General features: G+C 42.4%; 1 protein-coding gene across 2 annotated transcripts in view; it reads right to left on the reverse strand.

Moving 5' to 3' along the window:
• PC (pyruvate carboxylase) overlaps window positions 1-23,524 on the reverse strand; it is a 143,949-nt gene that overhangs the window by 85,058 nt on the left and 35,367 nt on the right. For both annotated transcript variants that reach the window (XM_070950266.1, XM_070950265.1), the window contains exons 3-5: window positions 7,737-7,872; window positions 7,294-7,478; window positions 2,798-2,963 (exon numbers count right to left, since the gene is read on the reverse strand). In XM_070950266.1, coding sequence (XP_070806367.1) covers window positions 2,798-2,963; window positions 7,294-7,478; window positions 7,737-7,872 — 487 coding nt within the window. The remainder of the gene's footprint in view (window positions 1-2,797; window positions 2,964-7,293; window positions 7,479-7,736; window positions 7,873-23,524) is intronic.

The raw sequence follows: 23,524 nt of genomic DNA on the forward strand, positions 1-23,524 counted from the left end.
AACAGTGAAATATGTTGAAAATTAGCCAAACAATAGTTGGAGATATGGAGGAGAATATGCTGGAAAACAGCCAAAACAAGGTACTATGCTGGGAATCAGCTAAACAATAGTTGGAGGTATGGAGAAGAATATGCTGGAAAACAGCCAAAACAAAATATGCTTGGAATCAGCGAAACAATAGTTGGGAGGTATGGAGGAGAATATGCTGGAATGAAATATGCTGCAAATCAGCCAAAATAATAGACGGAGGTGTGGAGGAGAAAATATTGGAAATTAGTTTAAATATGAAAATGCTGAAAATTAGTTAAAATAATAGATATGGGGTGAAGAGGAATATGCTGGAAGATAATTAATAATGAAGCGAGATGAGTATGAAATGATTCTGTGTAAAATGAAAAGTGTAATAGATGATAAGTTTAAGAAAATTAGGTGTAAGTTAATAGAGCAGTGGTTCTCAACCTGTGGGTCGGGACCCCTTTGGGGGTCGAATGACCCTTTCACAGGGGTCACTTAAGACCATCGGAAAACACATATTTTCAATGGATTTTAGAATAATTTTATGGTTGGGGGTCACCACAACATGAGGAACTGTATTAAAGGGTCGTGGTATTAGGAAGGTTGAGAACCACTGTAATAGAGTTTAAGATTTAAAGACTTGATGAAATGGGTCTAGCGATGAAAGAGGATAGATAGAAATTTGATTTATAAATGGAAATAAAAATAGAGTTGTGTTTATTTGGAAATTAAGATTTGTGGTGATAAAATAATAAAGTAAATACTTAGATTAAGATGTTAGAATATTTGTTAAAAATTTTGTGTTTTTGATTTTTATGTTAAAAGATGTAATTGAGGAAATTCAGCAAAAAGTTGTTAAAGAGTTTTAAGCAAATGTACCTATTCATGACCGGGTCAAGACTTCGTTCTTAAAAGATGTATTTTATGTTTATGTTTTTAAAAAATAAAAAAATATTTTTCAAAAAAAAAAAGTTAATAGCCAACCAAAGTAAGGTAGACAGGTAGAAGAGGCTACCAGGAAAGGTGGATAAGAAGAGAGATGGCTAGAAGATGGTAGGTGACCTGAATAGCTAGAGCACCTGTTTCAGTTTTTAAAGGGAGATTATTTCATGTTTGAGACCAATTACACCTGAAAGCCGGTCAGGACTGGGACCTTGCTGCAATATTGGCTTTAGCCTCTCATATAAGCAGACAGACAGACAGTTGTCTGCAAGACGATCAGCTTGAGGTTGATGCTGGGCAAAAGTCGGATAATGCAGCAGGCAGATTGCAGATATTTCAAAAAGGAGGCATGGCTGTATGTTCCAGTGCTGCAGAGCACTGCAATAGCAATAGCAATGGTGCTCAGACTTATACACCACTCCACAAGGCTTTACAGCCCTCTCTAAAAGGTTTACAGAGTCAGACTGTTGCCCCCAACAATGTGGGTCCTCATTTTACTGACCTCAGAAGGATTGAAGGCTGAGTCAACCTCAGAAGCGAGGAGAATTGAACTGTCGGCAGTCAGCAAAATTAGCCTGCAGTACTGCATTCAAACCACTGCGCCACCACGGCTCATCAATAGCCCCCACTTCAGGGAACACTCTCCCCACCACCACCACCACCACCACCCCAGCGTTCTTCTGGAAAGGGGATAAAATTTCAACGTATTTCTGGCCCCCTATGGCCCCCTTTGTTCCTTATTTTGGGTGCATCAAGAGTAAACCATGTGAAAACAACCTGAGTTCCGTTTTAATAGGGCAACTAGTATCGCTGACCATGGAAATAAAAGTGCATCATTAACCTGATTCTCCCAAAGCAACTGCAAAGTTCCCTGCAAGATTCAGAGAAGGTGACAAGACATAGATTGTCCTTCCGCCTGTCTCTGTCAAAATTCCCAAGGGGAATCCCGCAGGGGTCCTTCCTTGGCCCTGTGCAGTTCAAGATATTTATACATGACTGGAATGAGGGGGTGGAAAGGAAAATTTGTTGATGAGGCAGCAACAATCGGTGGATAGCACAATCATCCCCCCCACCCTCTGTTCTGAGTATCTCAGGCCACAATGCATCCAGCTTGGGCCCTCTGTTCAGGAAAGACATGTCTGGAAGAAAGAAACCAAGTTGAGGAGGGGACTGGAGAAGCGACAGCTGCCTTTGAGGATCTACAGGTCTCTCATGTATAACACAGGGCAGAATCCTTGCTCTGAAGAACAGACCAGGAAACAAAAATATATACAAGCAAAGTGCAACAGATGCCTCAGAGGAATTGCTGGAATGTCCTTACTGGAGGCATTGAACAGAGACTGAGTGGGTTCCTACATCAGGCTGGGATTCGACGAGATGCTCTCTTGGTCCCTTTCAATCATTAATTTCTACGATTTAAGACTGCAAGTTTCATGGAACATAGAGAATTAGCTAATATCAGTATCTGCCTGCTTGTTGAAGCTCTCTTGTATCCACCTGGACTATAAAGCTGGCCCCTCAGAACGCCAAGTAAGAAAGAAGCTTAAGTTGCATGTAAGAAGGCAGGAAAATTCTGTTTTGTTTCCGCAGTGGTTCAATCCAAAGGGAAAGAGGCTTCACTCTCTTGAGCAGGCAAAGTAGAATTCTTGATTATTTGGAAAGGGCTACTGGACTTCTGAACAGGAGAAGCCGTTTCCCAGGGCTGAAACTGAAACAAGCAACCGTTTTACTGTCTTATCCGATGGACTGCAATAAGCCATCTCTCTGGGCCTCTTGGGGAGCTGGCCAAGCAGAGTTCGATCACCATAGAACGGTGTGCTTGTGAGGCAAACGTTCTTACCAGCAGAAATAGCAATGGCGCGGGCCTCCACCTTGTCCCCCATCTTGCGCACCACTTCAGGAGAGGGCCCAATGAAGCACACCCCAGCTTCCAGGCAGGCCTTGGCGAAATCAGCTCGCTCAGAGAGGAAGCCGTAGCCGGGATGGATCGCATCCACTGCATTCTCCTGAAAAAAGCAGGAAACATTGAAAATCTTTGCTCTCTCAGGCAAAGCATCCCTGAGGTTTCTAAACTGGACAGGCTGTTTAGAAAGCCCATATGCTATTTGTCTCCTGCAAATGTGTCTAACAGATCAAAAATATATACAAAAACACCACCTGCAACACTGGCTTAAACATTTGCGGAATTAAAACTTAACTTTATGCTGAAAATCTTTGTGCAGAGCCACATATTTAAAATTTTCAACATCTTAAATCCAAGATCTTTTGTGTCAACTGTGTCTGCTTGCGCAACAGGGCTCACTCTTTCCCTTTGCAGCCCCCCCCCCCCCGCTCCGGCCCATCCCAGAATGGCCCCCAATTCTCCAGAGAGCATTTAGAAGGAGGACATCGGTCTGTCCCAAATATAGACCAAACGCTCCACCAAAAGCCATCAGTGGAGTGGAAAAGCAAAGTCTGCTCAGGCTTTTTCTAGAAGAGACAGTCCCTTGAGAAACCCCCAAGGAGCCGGAGCTCCCTCCTGCCTGTGCAGCTGTTGGGCAACGAAACTGGTCCGTTTGCACCCACGAGATGCAAATGAGCTGTTTGGGGAGGAGACCAAGGCCAACTGGATTAGAAATGTTTCTCCCAGTAGTCAGCCTGTAACAGAACGAGAGAAAATAATCTGGAAAGCAGCTTGTCTTTTTAAGGGCGAGCAAGGTCCTTTGCATCCGATTCCCACTGTGACCCACTGTGACCTGCAGAAACAGTTAGGTACAGGGAAAGTGTAGTCAGTGGGCGCTCACGTTTGGACACGTGGGGTAAATTTGATTGGTCAATTTTAGCTCAGCCTTTAATCCCAAATAGGCCTACTGCTTGCCTGTCTCTTTTTTTTTTTTTTAATAATACTTTATTGATTTTAAAAAAAAATTTTGAAAAAGAAAACATCAAATCTCCATTAACATCTGAGGTGTCGTGCGGTTACATATTTACATTATGTACATATCAAGTATCTTCAAATCTACCATTATTAGAAATAGACATATCCTTATAGTCTCGTTCTATTATTCCACCATTTGTACCACCTTTCCCATACTGCCTTAAATTTTGAATTCTCATCGTCTTTAAGAACACTTGTTAATTTTGCCATTTCTGCACATTCTAAGATTTTATTAATTATTGTCATCTCTGGAGGGGTTTGTTTGTCCTTCCAGTATTTTGCAAAGGTTAATCTGGCCGCTGTTATAACATGTATAATTAATTGTATCTTGTCCTTAGAGAGTCCATCTCCCATCATTCCTAATAGGAAGATTTCGGGGGAAATTTTTATATCTTCTTCCACTATTTCTCATAGCCAGATTCGTATTTTTGTCCAAAACTTTTTTGTCTCCGGGCAGGACCACCACATATGAAAGAAGGTGCCAACCTCCTTTCCACACTTCCAACATATTGCTGAGGCACTGGGAAATATTTTTGCTAGTCTAGCTGGGGCTAGATACCATCTATAAAATATTTTATAGTGGTTCTCCCTGTAAGTTGCTGATTTAGTCAGATTATAATTCCTATTCCAAATCTCCTCCCAGTCATTGAAATTTAGCCAATATTTTTTTCCCAAATGCTTAGTTGATTCCTAGCTATTCCTTCTGCTCTGTCCTCGCCTAATAAGAGGTTGTAAAATCTCGCTAGCATTTTCTTTTCAATCCCCAACATAATTTTATCCAAATTGTTGTACTTCGTCTCTATACCAAATTGATCCCTATCTTTTTGATATCTAGAGCTTATCTGCAGGTAGCTCCACCAATCTAAGTTGAAACCTTGATTACTTAATATTTCTCGTGATTTAAGAATACCATTATCATCTAATATATCTTTTGTACATGCCAAATTTCAAGATATCCCTTTTATTAGAGGCAGTCAAAGCCTCCATAATTGAGAGCCAGATCGGTACTTTCGTGTAAAATCTTTGTCTAATTTCTTCCCATGTTTGAATCAGGGTCTCCCTTAATTTGTGTTTGTGGAAATATGAGTTCTTTTTATTCTTTGGGCCCCATAAATAAGCGTGCCAGCCTGCCTGTAAATCGTGGCCTTCTAACGTCAAAATTCTCTTGTTTTGTAATGAAACCCATTCTTTGATCCATACTAATTTGGCCGCCTTCTGATATGCTTCCCAATCGGGTAATCCGAAGCCACCCATGCTTCTTTTCCCTTGCAGTGTTTAATATGCAATCCTTGCCTTCTTCCCTTCCCACAAAAATTCTCGCACCTTGTTTTCCAGATCTAGGAAATATTTTTTATCAATGTTCGCTGGAATAGTTTGAAATAAAAATATAATCTTGGGGAGAATATTCATTTTAATTGCTGAGATCTTACCTGTAAAGGACAGTTTTAACTTCTTCCATCTGTCTATATCCTGCTTTATTTTTTGTAGTAGTGGACTGTAGTTATCCTCCTTTAAAGAGGAATAACTTGCAGTAATCCATATTCCCAAATATTTTATTTTCTTTGCTATCTGAAGTTCTAAGGACTTTTCTAGCTCTTTCTTGTTTGTCTCTGTCATATTTCTTGCTAAAATTTTAGTTTTAGTTTTGTTAAGCTTGAAGCCAACGGCTTCTCCATACTGTTGTACTTCCTGGAGTAATTTGGGGCCAGATTTCAAGGGATCTTCCATTATTAAGGCCACGTCATCTGCGAAGGCTTGTGTTTTAAAAATTTCTTTCTTAATTTGTAGTCCTTTGATTTCTTTGTTATCTCTGATCTTTCTGAGTAGGATTTCCAGCGCCATTATAAACAGTAGAGGGGACAGGGGGCATCCCTGTCTTGTCCCCATTTATTAAAATGCTTGCCCTCTGTTTATGGTAAATATTTTCAATCATCTTTCTAAAATTTGTCCCAAATCCCATTAAATCAATTTGGTTGATCATAAATTTCCAATTTAAGTTGTCGAACGCCTTTTGGGCGTCCAAGAACACTAACGCCAGCTGTTTTTCCGGGTGCTGTTCATAATATTCTACGACATTTATTACAGTCCTCACGTTATCCTTCATTTGCCTCCCTGGGAGGAATCCTTTCTGATCATTGTGAATCCAGCCATTTAGAATTTTTTTTAATCTTTCTGCAATTATACTTGTAAATAATTTGTAATCTGAATTTAACAAAGAAATCGGCCTATAATTTGCTATCTGTTTCGATATATATATGTTTCTATACTGCTTGCCTGTCTCTTATCTTTTTTTTTAACTTGAGTTAAATGCCTTCATGTTAGCAGAAATCTGCAGTGACAAGAGGACTGCTTCTCATATAAATCTTTTACATCCACATAACCCCCTTTTTACAAGGAATAAATGGCTACAATCCTTTGCCATCAAAATCAGTAGACACAGAAACGTTGGGCCTCGTTGGCACCTTGGCCAACAATTCATAGGTTCCAGGGGTGGGTTCTACTTTTTTTTTTTTTATTTGATTTATATGCCGCCCTTCTCCAGAGACTCAGGGCGGCTTACAATGTGCTCAGCAATACTTACTACTTACAATACTACTTACTACAGCAATACTACTTACCTTTACTACCGGTTTGCAATGGGGCCACGCTCACGCGCTCACTTCTCGCATGCGCAGAAGCGTTCTGATGACGTTGGGGTCAGTGGGCGGAGCCTCCTGCCGGTTTTACTAATGGTTCTATAGAACTGTTGCAAACCAGGGGCAACCCACCACTGATAGGTTCTCTACCAAGAAGCTTCCAAGCAGTTTGAAGATGGAGGGAAAGAGATTGGACTATATGATCTCCAAGATCCCTTCCAACTTGACTCTAGGTCAACAAGACTTCAAGATGTTAGTGGTGTTTGGATCTTTGCCCTTTGTTTATTAAGAATTTGGCGCTTCCTCAGATAACGAGGCCCTGAGCCATGTAGGTGTTGGTGGCTGATAAGCAATATTTGGAACTGCACCCAGAAGCTTTTGGGAGCCAACCTCAGGAAGCAGAGGCCATGATGAGACCTGACCAGAACTGATCACCCTGCCATGTTCTGGACCAACAACACCTTTGGTGTAGCCTTCAAGGGTAGCCCCATATCACTGCAATAGTCTAAATGCAAGGTGACTGAGGTGTGAGAGATCCAGTGCAGTATCAGGCAGAACTGACCACACAGAATTGATCTCTGCAAAGGCCTTCCTGGCTGCAGCTGCCACCTGCCCCTCAAGGAGTAGCGGAGAGTCCAGGAGAGCTCTGGATGTGCAGCAGCCCCAAATAAGGAAGTGCAATCCCATCTGGGACCAAATCTCAGAAGTCTGGGTATGCTATGGGAATACCTGCTTGTCTTTGGCCACCCAGGTCAGAGCAAAGGGGCCTTTTTGCCTTCTCACCTTGGCGACTTTGATGATATCTGGAATGTGCAGATAGGCCTGAACTGGGGGGAGGCCGCGACCAATCAGATACGCCTCATCCGCCTTCTGTCGATGCATCTGCCCCGTGTCCTGCTCAGAATAAACCGCCACTGTCCGGATGCCCAGCTCCGTGCAGGCTCGGAAGACCCGGATTGCGATTTCCCCTGGAATTCATAAGCGTTAAGATCACAAGAGCACAATGTCAGGATGACATGTTTTTAGGAAAGCATTTGGGATCAGGGTCAAAGAAACCCAAATTGGCCACTCAGATTATTTAACAGTGTTTGTCTACCATTGGTTCCAGGCCGATAAAATGGCTCCTTCTAAAAATGCCTCTGAAAAAACAGCCCGGCCAAGCACTTTGGGGGGCCGGGGGGGGCAGAAGCAGCTCCAAGTTATCCCACTTCCCAAGCCCTGCTCACCTCGGTTAGCTACCATCACCTTCTGGATTGGCTTGTATTCTACCCGTGGGGTGCTCAGGAAGGCAGCGGGGTGGCGGAAGAGGTGCCAGAGGGCCAAGAAGGGCATCCTGCCCTTGGCACAAGGCAGCTGCAGCATCTGTAGGCAAAGAGAGGGAGATCAGCCGGGGCTGCTGCTAGGCCTTCCGTTGCAGCCCATTCCAAGATGCAACTGCCGGGGGAAGGGGGGGACTCAAGGAGCATAGGAGCACTAGGTGAGGAGCTTTAAAGTAAGTCCTCTCCTCTTTTCAGGTAAGTAAATCATTAAATGCTCGTCCCCCGTCACAGGTTCAAGAGCAACAAAGCCTCTCCGGTTCCCAAGCAGAAAATGTGAGGCAGAGGAAGCAGGTGCTGCTGGTCCTTGATTGACTCTTTTTGGGTTCTCTTTGCTGCTTCCAGGGCTGCAATAACCAACTTGGGCTTCAAGCAAAGAGGGGGGTGCCTTGGCCTGTTGAAGGAGGGGATCCCACTTCAGGCTTTTCCCAGCATCAGATGTTGGGCGTCCTGACCAGGCGCCCTGGTCTCCAGGGACCTGTCTGGACCTCTGGACACCACTAGGCAGCCCAGTGTGGGAGGGGCTTATCTCATAGTTCCCCACCTCCCAGTTCCTTTCAACAGACCACACACACCCTTTGTTTGAAGCCCAAGGCCTCCAACGTTGTAATGTTTGTGCTACAGTTTTCATGTCTCCGCCCTCAAAATGGCAGGAAATCGTATCATCCCATTCTGGAGACAGGAGAGTTAGGGATACCAAGGGGTTGGGTACAAATGGGTGAAAAGTGCTCTTGAACTTCCAATTAAAAGTTGCAATGCTACAAGAATCTATGAAATGGGGGAGGGGGGGGAGGGGGTTAAAGAAACTCATTTTTTTTAGGACACCCATGTGTTTCAACAAATACACTCCTTAGAGTTGCATTAGCGCATTATGCTTTATTTGATGGTGTGTACAGTATGTAAGTGTATTTAAATACAGATTTGGTTAGCTCAGTAATTCCATACCAGAGGAAGTAAATCAATATCAGTTTATGGTCTGTTCAGATTTTCAACTTTTTTTGTTGAGGAGTCTCTCAAATTCCTGCTCTGGGCCAAGTGACTGACCCAGCCAAGAACTCGCCAAGGCCCCTACGCCTTCCCTTCCCTATTCCGCATGAAGGGGGGCTGTGGAGGGGGAGGCTCCAAAACCAGGGAAGGGTCAATTGGTGCTGCTTTGCAAGCCTCTGCCTCTTCCCAATTAGCAAGATTAAACTATGCAGGAAAGAAAGTATGCAAATTAGCACAATTTGGATAATTTATTTCATGACACAGAATCTGTCTTTCCTTGGCACAGAGCTTGAATTGAGGCAAGGCTAAGAATATCTTAAGTGCAAAATAAATAATATGTTTTCTAGAACTTGTGGATGGGGCATAAAAATACTATCAGCTTCAAAAACAAGAGGGGGAGCAGATGCCTGGCATTCTGCAATCCTCCAACTCATTTGAGTGTTGAATTGTTTACATTTTTCTATACACTCAACTATAAACTATCCAATAGGAATTCACAGAAAATGCTACAATGATAAGAACAGTAACAACAACAAAAACAATAACCACCACCACCAGGAGTAGCTTTTGGGAAATAGTCTGAGCAGCTAAAAAAGGAGATGCTCAAAGCAGGCTTGCAGACAGTTGGGAGGAAGGGATCTAAGGAAGTGACACGAAGGGTTTACCAACAACCTGAAAGCAAAAGCAAAGAGGAAAGTGGTCAGAAGTCAGCCACGGATGCAAAGAATACAAATAGTTTCCTGGGTCTAGAAAGCCCAGGATGAAAGATCAAGAGCCCTGGACCAGTTGCTCGGTGGATGAGGCCAAATTCTGGCCAGCAGGGAGGAAAAAGAGCAACTCCTCCACTCCTATTTCAGTTCAGCCTTTTTCTCCCAAAAGACCGAGAAGAAAGGCAAAAGAAGGAATGAGACTGAGCAAAGGCGGCCTCTTGATGCTCTGGTTGAGACCGTTAAGTATTGTCTGAGAAAGTGGAGAAATACTGGGTGACTGGAGGAAGAAAAGAAATGCTGTTGATCTTCTAACAGCTTGAAAGACAAATAGGCCGAACATAATAGAGTGAAATTTCAACTAGGCCACAGAAGTGAAGGGAGTCAGGATAATCACAACTGATTGTACATTAAATGAGTAGAACTTGGTTTAGGATTGTCTCAGGCACCCTTAGAAACAATTTGGGGCTGTGTTGTATCATCTTTGGCTGCTCTAGGCAATCAAACTGCCAATCAAGCCTCCCTAAGCATCGCAAAGCTGCTTCACCAGCCTGGTCGCCAAGAGAGGCCCTGTGGCAGGTTCCCTGCCCTCTGAGGCTACGGGATGCCAGACGGACACAGCGGGTCCTCTTTATGGAATGCTCCATGGAGGCAGCCCCTGCTTTTTGAAACAAGAGACAGACGTGGCCATGTCTGGCTGGGCAAATGCAGCACCCCTGGATGAAATGCAGCCCCTACCATCAGAGGGGAAAAAAAAGGTGGGGGAGTGATTCTTGCACCCAGCAGGACGTTGCAGCCAATGGGCGCAGGGGCTTCTTCAAAGAGTCTTTTCTTGCTCTAAATCTCACTTGATTACCAAACCCCTCCCGAAATCCCCACTTCTGTAGAGCTGTTAAAATTACTCCTCCAGCGTTGAATCATCCTGCACAAGCATACTGACTCTATCGCAAATCTTTTAAAAAGTGTGTAGGCCACCCAACTCTTAACTACCTGGGTGGCTCTAACAGAAACTTGACAGGAAGGAGAAAGAGACAGAAACTCACAATCCAAAGGGCTTTACTCACTCTTACTAAAGGCCGAGGAGGGTCTTCGAATGACTATAACACAACAGCAGGGGGGAGGGCGCACCCCATCTCAGGGGAAGCCTCGTTGGAGAAGCCAGGCCCTGTGGCAAAGAAGGCAAGCTTCCACGGCTGTGTTTAATTGGAGGAACCTGGAGCATGCCAACCTGGCCAGATTGGACCAGCAGGCCCTATGCCAGGAAGGCTTCACAGGTAACGACCTTGAATTGCACCCGGGAACAAACTGCCAACAGTGCAATCCATGTTGTCCCGCTGCGTTCTGGACTGGTGGGAATTTCTGGGTAGTCTTCAAGGGCAGACCCACGTAGAGCATCTTGCAATAAAGCCATGACGTGACCAGGACATGAGGGCTCCTGATCAAGCCGGAGCATTAAAAAGTAGCATCTGAAAGGTTAACCGCCAAGATAGAGGTGTATTTATCTTCGCGCCAGAGTTCTCCAATCATCTTTGGAGAAACCACCCAGTTCCCAAGTCTGCCCCTTTCTAGCCAACCCACTGCTGAGTCTGCCTTGTCTTCTTTACCTCCAGGGCCCTGGAGCTCTACCAAAGTGGCTGGGCACTGCCATCCTGGCTACCTAAAGAGGAAAACTCTGCTCTGAATGCCGGAAATGCAGGGAACGAGGTCCCTCCACTCCATGACTCCTCCAAAGGTCAGTTGGGAGCACAAAGAGCAGGACAAGGGGGGCTGTTGGCTCTGCTTGGATGCCAAGGTGCAAACACACCTGGACCGGAATCACCTAGGCTCACCAAAATCAGACTAGCAACAAGGATGGCCATTACCTGAGCAGCCAACGGATCTCCACATGGGCAAAGAGGACAAGGGAGGACAGAACCCTAACCCTAACACATGAAGTAAATATACAATACCAAAAGCAGGTTTTCCAACGTGGTAGTAAATACAAGCAAAATACAAGCAGAGGAGAGGCATTTCAGTTTCAATTTTGAGCAGCAGACTAGTTTAGAGCTCAGCACAGACTTAGCACAGAGCTAAGCCATGGCCAGGCTCCTTGCTGTCTCCTTCCTTGTTGCTCACACAGCAACAAGGAAGTTTCCAAACAGCCCTCAACTCTCACACACACTAACAGGATGCTAGCCAGATGAATACCGATGGATGCTGGTAGGCAGAGGCAGAGTGTTTTTTTTTTCTTATTTTCCTCCCCAAAAAATAAGGTGTGTCTTATACTCCAAAGCATCTTTTTTTTTTTTGCCAGTTTTTATTGAGTTACATAGTTTTACAATTCAACTTATATCGGTTAAGCAGTGTTCAAACGTACATATATACAGGTTACATATATGGTGTCTCTTAAGTTACTTATTCCTTTTAGTAGTTGCACTATTTATTCCTTCTTTTATTTTATCTTCCCTCCATTTATACCACCTTTCCCACACCGTATAATATTCCGAATTATCATCATCATTAATTTCATATGTTAATTTACTCATCTTGCACACTCAAATATTTTTCTAATTATACGCTCTTCTGGTGGTAATCCCTTTTCTTTCCAATATTGTGCATATATTAATCTGGCAGCCGTGATAATATGTATGATTAAGTATCTCTTTTTTCTCTCATATGTCCTTTTTAGTATTCCCAGGAGAAATGTTTCAGGTATCATATCCATATTTTCCTCAATTATTTCTTGTATCCATGTTCGATTTTTTTTCCAGTATTTCGTCGCTTCGGGGCATGTCCACCACATATGGAAGAAGGTACCCTGGTGATGGCCACATTTCCAACAATTTGGTTTTGTATTGGGGTAGATTTTTGCTAACCTTGTGGGGGCTAGATGCCACCTGTATAACATTTTGTATTGATTTTCTTTGTACGCTACTGCTGTCGTCAATTTATAGTTCTTATTCCAAATTATTTCCCAATCATTCAAATTTATACTATGTTCAATGTTCTTTGCCCACACAATCATCTGATCTTTAACTATCTCCTCTGCCCTATCATATTCTAATAAATAATCGTATAATTTAGCCAATATTTTTTTCTCCGATCCTATCAATACCTTATCGAATCTATTTGGTCCCATCTCTATACCGAATTCTTCCTTGTCTTTTTGGTATCGAGACTTGATTTGTAGGTTTGGCCACCAGTCGATATTAATACCTTGTTCTCCATGTATCATTTGATTTAAGGTTTCCGCCGCTATCTAGGATATCCTTATATCTAAACATTTTTTCAATTTCTAACATGTTGGGATATATCATGTCTTCCATTATAGAAAGCCACTTCGGGACTCTCATGTATTGCTTTTGCCTGCGCTCCGTCCAAGTCTGTATTAATGTGTCCCTTATTTTATGTCTATGAAAATATGTTTTCTTTTCCTATCTTTATCCCATGAATACGCGTGCCACCCTCTCTGCAGGTCATGCCCTTCTAACGTTAAAATCCTTTTGTTTTCTAGGGTGACCCATTCCCTTATCCACACTAAATTAGCTGCCTTATAATATATTTCCCAAGCTGGGAGTCCAAACCCCCCCCCTACTCCTTTTATCCTGTAATATTCTCAATGAAATTCTGGGTCTCCCCCCCCCAGATAAATTTCCTAATAGATTTATTCAATTCCAAGAAAAAAATTTTATCCAAGTTAACCAGTGTAGTTTGAAACAAATATAACATCTTGGGCAGGATACTCATTTTTATTGAAGCTATTCTACCTAAGAGTGACAATTGCAGTTTCCCCCATCTCTCTAAATCTTGCTTAATTTTTTTAATCAAGGGCACATAATTATCCTCTTTTAAGGCCGAGCATCTTGGTGTTATCCAGATTCCTAGGTATTTTATTTTTTTGACAATTTGCAAGCCCAACGTTTTTTCTATTTCTTTCTTTTGCCCTTCTGTCACATTTTTGACCAGCACTTTAGTTTTAGTTTTGTTTAATTTAAATCCAGATACTTCTCCATATCTACCTAATTCCTCCAGAGTTTTTTGTCCTGTTTCTAGTGGTTCCAGAACCACATCGTCAGCAAATGCCTGTGTATACCTCTCTCCTAATCTTCAGTCCCTTTATTTCATCGTTATTCCTAATTCTTTTTAGCAGGGTTTCTAAAGCCAATATAAACAGTAATGGCGACAAAGGGCATCCTCGTCTTACCCCCTTCCTAATCTGAAATATGTTGGTCCTGTCCCCATTCACTAATATACTCGCCCTTTGTTTATCATAGATTGTTCTTATCATTCTCCCAAAATTTTCTCCAAATTCCATTTTCTTGATTTGTTTGACCATAAATTCCCAATTTAAATTATTGAACGCTTTCTGGGTGTCTAAGAAGACTAGTGCCATCTGCTTGTCCGAGTGTGCTTCATAGTATTCTAAGGTGTCAGTCACTATTCTTATATTATTTCTTATTTGCCTTCCATTTTGATCCGTATGTATCAAGGTATTTAATATTTTCTTTATTCTTTCTGCCATTACACTCATAAAAATTTTGTAATCCGAATTTAAAAGGGAAATTGGCCTATAATTTTGTATTTGTTTTGGATCGGTACCTTCTTTTGGTAATAATGTGATATGTGCTTCCCTCCATGAATCTGGAATTTTGGAGCCCATCAGCGCCTCATTGCAAATTTCTAAAAATTTGGGTAACAGTATTTTCTCCAGACATTTATACAATTCTCCTGGGAAACCATCCGGACCTGGTGACTTATTATTTTTAATTTTTGAAATTGCTGTCTTCAGTTCCTCTATTGTAACCTCTCTGTTCAACATTTCCCTCTCTTCCTCTCCTATCAATGGGAGTTCTTCGTTTGCCAGGTATTGTTCGATTTTCTCTCTTGGTACTTCTTCCTCTTTATATAGTGCTGCGTAGTATTCCCGGGGAATGTCAAACTTATCCTCTTCTTTCTTTAATACATTTCCCTTCGTGTCCTCCAGTTGATAAATGGTTCCTTTTTCGTTCTCCTTCTTAGTTTATAAGACAGCCATCTGCCCGGTTTGTTAGTGTTTTCGAAATAGTATTGTTTTGATCATTTTATTTTGAATGCCAATTCTTCCTGATCTAAAATATTCAATTTATGTCTTGCCATCATCCAGTTTTCTTTTGCCACCTTGTCCCCTGGATTTTGCTGCAATTTCCTTTCTGCCTCCCTCAATTTCTCTAGATGTTCCTTCTGTATCTTCCTTTTTTCTTTGTTTTTATGTGCACTATATGATATGGCCAACCCTTTTAAATATGCCTTCATTGTGTCCCATATAATTACTCACGACGTTTCTTGATTTTCATTCTCTTTAAAAAATAATCTTAATTCTCCCTTAACTTTTTCTATATATTCTTTATCCCTCAAGAGTTGCGTATTTAACCTCCATCTCTTCCATTTCTTCCTCTGTAGATTTTTCCACCTTATTTCTAAAGGATTATGGTCTGCCCATATATTTGGTGTTATTTCTGTAGATTCTATTTCCATTCCCATATTCCTACTAACCCATGTCATATCAATTCTCGACCACGATTTTTGGGGATTCAAGTAAAAGGTATATTGTCTATTATTGGGATGTAAAGTCTGCCAGATATCTACTAAGTTCAATTCGTCTGTTAAATCGAAAAAAGTTCTTGGTAATTTATCCCCCCCCCTTTTTTTTTTTTTGTCTTTGCCACTATTATGGTCCTTATCAGAGTCTACTATCCCATTAAAATCTCCTGTTATACAGATATTACTGTACTCCAGTTTACTTATTTGCTCATGGAGTTTTCTGAAATATTCCCCCTGCTTTTTGTTTGGGGCATATATAACTACCAATAATATTGGAGAGTTCCCTCTCATTATCTCAATCATTAGTGTTCTCCCCTTAGTATCATTATATTTTAACTCCGCTACAATCCCATTTTTAACATATATTACTACTCCCCTTTTTTTTTCCACCAATGAGGTAAAAGTTTTTCCAAATTTCTTGTATTCTAAGCACTTTTCATCATCTTTTCTTATATGGATTTCCTGAAGGCATATTATGTCTGCATTCTGCTTAGCTAATTTTGTAAGTATTTGTTTTCTCTTTCTACTATCATTTAGTCCATTAACATTAATTGATATTAGTTTCCAGTCGTTCATTTCTGATTTTCTTGTCCGGCTTTAGTTCCTGTTTGCTCGTGTAGTTCTTTGAGGTCTTAGTTTCTTCCCTTTTGTTTCTTTACTTTCCTTTTCTTCTATTTCCTTTTTCTCTGGGGTACATTCTTTAGAGTTCCGTTGGTGGAGGGTTTCCTCTTCTAGTGCTATTGCTTCTATTTCTTCCTTCCTGCTTTGTTCCTCCTCCGTTCCTCTCAATTGGTCAAGGAAGTCTTGTGCTACTATCAGACTGTCTATTTTGATTTTCTTCCCCTGCCAGGTAATTAACATGCCTTTCTGCAGTATCCATCTGAAAAGGATGCTCCTTTTACTTAATTGTATGGCTAAAAATCGATAATCCCTTCTCACTTCCTTCACCCTCCTGGAAACCTGTTTCAAAATTATCACCTCTTTCCCTCTATACATCACTCACACATCGCCATGTTGTACAATATATCCTTCACTTTTTTCCTCGCGAATCTGACATGGACTTCCCTGGGTATTAATTATTTATTTATTTATTTATTTATTTATTTATTTATTGCGATTTATATGCCGCCTTTCTCCCTAGGGACTCAAGGCGGCTTACAAAATGACAACTTCAATACAAATCACAATACAATACCAAATTAAAATCAGTAACCCAATTAAAAAACGATTTAAAATTATACCTGTGTACCCCCAAACGGATCAGTTTAATTGGCGGAAGAGCCACGTCTTCAGCTCACGACGGAAGGAAAGAAGGTCGGGGCCTGTCCTGAGCTCAGTGGGCAATCCATTCCAGAGGGTCGGGGCTCTCACAGAGAACGCCCTCCCCCTGGGGGTCGTCAGCCGACATTGTTTGGCCGACGGCACCCTGAGGAGGCCGACTCTGTGAGAGCGCACAGGACGATGGGAGAATGGCTGGAGATGGTCCTGCAACTACCCTGGGCCTAAGCCATGAAGGGCTTTATAGGTGAGCACCAGCACCTTGAAACGTATCCGGAGTGCCACCGGTAGCCAGTGCAGCTCACGCAGGAGAGGTGTTACACGGGAGTATCTAGACGCCCCCGTAACTACCCGCGCGGCTGCATTTTGGACTAGCTGAAGCCTCCAGACACATCCCAAGGGCAGCCCCATGTAGAGGATGTTACAGTAGTCCAACCTAGAGGTAACAAGGGTGTGAGTGACCGTGGCGAGGGCATCCCGGTCTAGGAACGGGCGCAACTGGCGCACAAGACAGACCTGTGCGAAGGCCCCCCTGGTTACGGCCGTCAGATGGTCATCTAAAGACAGCCGAGAATCCAGGAGGACACCCAAGTTGCGGACCCTATCGGAGGGAGCAAGGGTAGCCTATTCCTTCTAGCATAATTGGTCTGTACTCTATAAACTTCATCCAATTCTTTGATTATCTCCTGCTTGTCCTGTTGTAATATTTCTGCAATCAATTCGGCCATCACTTGCCCCAGGTCTTCCTCTTTATCTTCTACTATATTTTGAAAACGTAGGTAAAAGGACGCTCTATCCATCTCTAACTGGATTATCGAGTCCTCTAGCTTTCTATTCTGTGCCATCAATTTCTGGTCTACTGAATCCAAATTCTTCTCATTTTGTTCCACCCTGGTTTCCACCTTTTTTATCCTTTGTTCATTGCTGTGTATTGATTCTTGTATCTCATTCATCTTGTGGTCTAGGGCTTGGATATCCGTCTTTAGCTCTTCGTGGTTGTTGGTCATCTTTTCTTGCATCTTCAGAATGGTGTCTTGGATTATTGTCAGGGTCGATTGCATGGCTTGCATAGTCAGTATCACCATAGTTTTTTCTGTTTTAGACAGCCCTTCTGTCGATCTCTGCGTTGCTGGTGAAGTCATAGTTATCTTAGGATTGGAGGTAGTCTTCTTTCCTGTTTTTAATACCGTTGATGAAAGGTTTGTCATGTCTCTCAAGACCTTTTTTTGGTCTCTTACTATTCTTTCAATATTCCTCCAAATTATCATTCACTGACTACCTCTTCTCTTTATCCAATATAATTTTGTTTCTTATATTACTAAAGGTGCTCATGATATATATATATATTAATGTATACCCTTCAAATATTAGATAACTATACTTATCAATCTATCAATCAATCAATATCTATGTCTAAACATGCTTAATTTATGATGATACTAATTAATTTGAAGTTAATTTATAGTTAATTTGGATATATTCACAGATAATTAAATGCAGTAGTTGTCAAGTTCTATTTCCCATATTATATCACAGTTCTAGTATATTACTTATCTTAAATCAGCTACCAAGCAAAAAATTAATGCAAAGAATATCACATATTTAGATTAAGGCTATATATACTATATACACTATATACTATATGAATTTTAAAATATATATAAGTTTATCTGAGTTGTATAAATATATGAAGATATATAAATTGATCTAGAGATATGTAAAAGAGTAGATAAGAGTATATAAATATATAAAGATGTCAAAGTATAAGTATAAAAATATAAAGATATCAAGAAATAATTAGGTTACTATATCCGTCAAAAGTTCTACTCCTGTTGTTAATTCGGGGGAGATGTTACTGTCCAATCACCAGTGATTTCAGAGTCCTCCTCTTTCCAATGCCGGCCGATCTAAAAATGAATTCCAGTACGCCTTCCTCAGTTAGTCTCTATAACCACTCTTCAACTATCGCACCATCAGCTCTTAATGATGGCTGCACTTCCTGTTTCCCCCTCTCAGTTACCACCAAGTCACCGTCCTTCTAAATTATTATCCAATCTGGTGGCTCAGCAGACTAAAGCACTGTTATTAACATCCACTTACATCTGCTACCTGCAATTACTGCAAGTTCAAATCTCACCAAGCTCAAGATTGACTCAACCTTCCATCCTTTCTAAGGTAGGTAAAATGAGGACCCAGATTATGGGGACAATAAGCTGACTTTGTATAAATATACAAAAGTATGAAGGCTATTGCTTAACACATTGTAGCCACCCTGAGTTTCCGGAGAAGGGCGGCATATAAATCAAATTAAAAAAAAAAAAAAACACAAGAGTTCTCCTATTTTATTGTTGCTTGCTGTATCCCATCGATCTTCCGTTTGGGCCTACGATCTGTCACAGCAGTCTCTTTAGTCTTCCTTGCCGGCTTGTCAGCGTGCTATAATATTCCAGTCTGCTCTTTTCTTTCAATCACCGCTTATTTCCTTTCTCCGAATCTTTCACATCCGACTCCGCCAACCTCATTCCTCTGATGCCGCTCTCCATGGTGTTCAGGGAAAAAGAAAAAGAATCCTCTTCTAACACTGCTTTCTCCAATCTTTCTCACTTCCCGTCTCTTTGCTGGCTACCACGGCCTCGGGTCCACCATTAGATGACAGACACACACTGGTTCGACTGGTTCGACAGAGACATCCAGTCATGCAATGGGCACTTGCTCCTCACTTTCTCGCACGCCAGACTCTCTCTATTGTCCGCAAAGCTCTCCGGGCTTCGCGCTCCGAAATGGATCCCCAAAGCACGGCGATTAACTGTGTTGGAGAGTAGCAATCACTCTCACAACGCCATATCGCTGCGGATCGCCAACCGGAAGTCCGAAGCATCTTATACTCCGAAAAATACAGTAATTATCTACGGAGATTCTCCATCATCCAGGTCATGGTTGTCCCAAAGGTGCTTTTCCAAAAGGCAACTGGACTTTCTTGGGGTTGTTTTTTTAATGTTTGCTTCTCATCCAAGAAGCTTCTTCAATTCAGGTTTTTTAGAGAACTGAAGAAGTTTCTTGGATGACAAATGAAACATTTTCAAGGCAAAAGCTCCGGGAAATCTGGCTTTCGCTTCAGCCTATCACTCCTTTCAGAGCCCTTTCAGAAAGGCTGGAGGTGCCTGAACTTTGGAAGCTGTTGCCCAACAGAGAAATAGATGCTGATTCCTGCAGGAGGGGGTCAGCCTCAGCCAGTCAAAAGGGAAAGCCCAAGAAGAAATGGGGAATCGGACTGTCAGGGGAGATGGGTAAGCAACTCCTACTCATCCAACCTACATCTCCCACCCTCCAAGCCTTGGGAGATTCAAGATAAGCATCACATGTTTGTCCCCTTTATGGAGCCCGCCCCAGAAAATGTGTAAGAGTCTTGTAATGCGCTGCCCTTTCCTGCCCATCCTAAGCCAACCATGGAAAGTCTCTCAGGCTCTCAGCCAAAGTGCCTTTCATGCTCGGGAGCCAGGGTGATAGCGCATAAAGGTTCCAGACTCACTTGCAAAGTGTTAAAGGAAAGCATTGGCAATTCCCTAAATGTCTGAAAGAGTCTGGGTCCAATTTGCTGAAAAAGAACTGGGTGGAGGGGGGTGTCCCATGGAAAAACCCCTCCAAGTCTTGTGATGGTTAATCTTTGCCTGGGATGGGTGCCAACAGGACTGGCATGCCCCTGCCTTGAGAACCAGGATTGGCAGCTCTCTCAGAGGGTTTGGCCAGGCCTTCCTTCCATTGTGCTGCTACAAAAGGCTTTTAGAGCTTCTCCGACTCTTATTCATTGCATTAATTTTAGTTAAATGTACTTCTTCTCTAATGTGTACATTTATCCAAGGTGTTTTACAAAGTTAGAAGTCACCATTTCATAACAAAATTACAGTATAATAATATAATATTGTAATCCTCATAATGTAATCCTCATAATGTAATCCTCTGCTGAGCTCTGGTGGCTCAGCAGACTAAAGCACTGTTATTAACATCCACTTACATCTGCTGCCTGCAATTACTGCAAGTTCAAATCTCACCAGGCTCAAGGTTGACTCAGCCTTCCATCCTTTCTAAGGTAGGTAAAATGAGGACCCAGATTGTGGGGGCAATAAGCTGACTTTGTATAAATATACAAAAGTATGAAGGCTATTGCTTAATGCATTGTAAGCTGCCCTGAGTCTCCGGAGAAGGGCGGCATATAAATCAAATTAAAAAAAAAATAACCACCAGATTGGTAGTGAAAGAGCAGGGTCTCCAAGACTGCCAGGTGGGGCAGGACCAGCAAAGTGAGTGAAGCCTCCATAATCTAGGGGGGCTCTTTGCCCACCTCAGGCAAGACACACAGAAGGCCTCCTCCAGATCTGAAAGATACAGCAGCCAGCAGATGCAGATTTAAAAAATCTCGAAAAACCCCAGACTTAAGGATCCCTGAGGAGGGATCCCTTAGACCCCTTAAGTCTAAGACCTAAGGGGATAAAACCAGGAGCTCTGCAGCCAGGTCACGTCACTTCACAGCACAACCCAGCCCTCTCTTCCAGAGCAGCCCCACAGAGAATTCCTGGCCCACTCCCTATACCCACCAGAACTCCTGTCTTAACTGATAAAACTAACAGGTGGGAGCATGAATGCCTACTGTAAAAGATGACTGATGCTTTTCAACTTTGGTGTTGAAGAAGACTCCTGAGAATACCAAGAGTGCAAATGGATCATTGAACAAATCAACCCAGAGTTCACACTTTAGGTAAGACTGGCCGGGCTCCAATTACCCTCCTTCGGCGCCTGATGCACTCTTGAAAACCTATAAATCCTTGGAAAAGTACAAGGAGAGAAGAGGACAATCAGCAGAAAGCTGGATGGACTCAATTACAGTGGCTGAAGGGTCAGGTTGGGTCAGAACCCCCTTGGAGAAAAACTACATTGACCTAAGAGTCAACACGGATCCAATGCCACAGAATCAGTCAATTGAAGAAAGCTAGAGTAGAATATATGTCATATAATTCAAAGACAAAGGGGGGATTAGAATCACAACTCTTAAAGAACAAGGTTACTATATAAAACACAACAATAATGTTGCTAAGGGCATATATACACTTAGATCAAAGTAAATTTGCAGTTTTCCCAATGATATAGAACTAACCATTTTATACCTACAACAATCACATCAAGGTTAAGACTCTAAGGCAGGGGTGGGATTCAGCCAGTTCGGACTGGTTCAGGCTAACCAGCAGTTACGGCCAGCTGCTGTCCCCACCACCACCACCCGCCCCAGGGTTATCCCATCTGATACAATCACCGTGGTTTTGATGCAGTGCGCATGTGCGCAGAGCACACATGTGAGCAAAGCTATCCTGTCCTATACAATCGCTGTATTTTTGATGCAGCTTGCATGGGCGCATGCTCACATTTTCAATTCTGGGCGAACCGGTTATTAAATTATGTGACGCCCAGCTCTGCTCTAAGGCCCAAATTTATGAAGTGATGGACCATGTCAAGAGACAAGGCTCTGAAGAACCATCCTTTGTCAACTTTCATTGGGATCTGCACTCCAACTCAAGGAATAACCAAGGACTCAAATAATACTGGCTAATCAGGATCAAGAGGTCCAGCCTTTTTCCAAGGTGTTGTTCAGACCTATAAAATGCTGGTGCAGATCAAGGGAAGGAAACCGAAAGACCACCCAGGACGTCTCCTTTCATCTCCTTCCACGGTGACATCTTCTGAAAGAAATGATCTCTTTAGAACTTCTTCAGTCTCTGGACCTTTCCCTACATTCTTCCATTTTCTTTGCACAATACTTAGATGTTTTGAAATCTTTCACTGGGGCATGGAAAATGGTATAAATTGAAGAAGACATGCATTTCACAAATAAGTACTGTGTGACTCTTCCTTGCAACCATCATAGTAGCACCGCCAACACCTTCAGGCTGATTTGGGCATCTGGCTGAATTGCCTGGGAAAAGCAGAAACTGCCCAATGAATGGCTTCTAACCTCAAGAGCTCTTCTTTGCTTCCTGTTCCACTTAAGAGGACCCCCCTTTTCTAAAAAAATAACATTCCCCTTTGCTAGGGCTCCACAACAGGGAAATGTTATCTGAATGCAACCTGCTGAATTCAAACCCAGGAAGGGAGGGAGGCTGCCAGCCTCTCTGCTTTGGGCATCAGCCCATCGCAACTGAAGGGCACCACCCGCTGCTTCCTAGGCTTGGATGGACTCCTGCAATGCCACCAGGCAAATCAGTTGCCTGGAGACATTCTGATGGCAAAAAAACAATAAAAATCAAATTTTCAAGTTAACTTCTGGATAGTTGTGTGGAGCTGTGGTCCGGTAGAGAGTCCAGCAACCTTTGAGGAAAATGTCAGATAAAGCAGACCAGTCTGGAGCAGATAAAGAGCTGGAGAGACCGTTTAAGACCAGGTTCCACACAGCCAACTGTCTCAGACCAGAAGGTGAGGCAGGGCTCCCCCAGCCTCCCTGCTGGAGAGCAGCTCCAGTCTCTATGCTGTGCAACAAGGGAGGCCTCCAAAACCAGAGAGGAGTTGATTGGTGCTGCTTTGCAAGTCTCTGCCTCTTTCCCAATTATCAAGATTCAAAAAAGAGCCTGGTGGCGTGGCAGACTAAAGCACTGTTATTAACAGTGCTATTTTGTTTTTGTTTTTTTGTTTTGAAAAACAAACTTTATGAGATTTTAAAAAAATAAAATTGTATAAAACATTCACAGTGCTGTTATTAACATCAGCTGCCTGCAATTACTGCAGGTTCGAATCTCACCAGGCTCAAGGTTGACTCAGCCTTCCATCCTTTCTAAGGTAGGTAAAACAAGGACCCAGATTGTGGGGGCAATAAGCTGACTTTGTATAAAAATATACAAAAGGATGAAGGCTATTGCTTAACGCATTGTAAGACGCCCTGAGTCTCCGGAGAAGGGCGGCATATAAATAAATTTAAAAAAAAAAGATTGGTGTAAACTATTCAATTCAGGAGCCCTGATGGTGGAAGTGATTAGAATGCAGTGTTGCAGGCTGACTCTGCCCAGAGTCTGGAGTTCAATCCTGACTGGCTAGAGGTTGACTCAGACTTCCATTCTTCCGAGGTCGGTAAAATGAAGACCCAGACTGCTGGGGGCAATAGGCTGACTCTGAAAAATGCTTAGAGAG

Source organism: Pituophis catenifer, unplaced genomic scaffold (assembly GCF_029215685.1).
Source record: "Pituophis catenifer annectens isolate HBS135680 unplaced genomic scaffold, rPitCat1.0.hap2 SCAF_10, whole genome shotgun sequence".
Taxonomy (NCBI): domain Eukaryota; kingdom Metazoa; phylum Chordata; class Lepidosauria; order Squamata; family Colubridae; genus Pituophis; species Pituophis catenifer.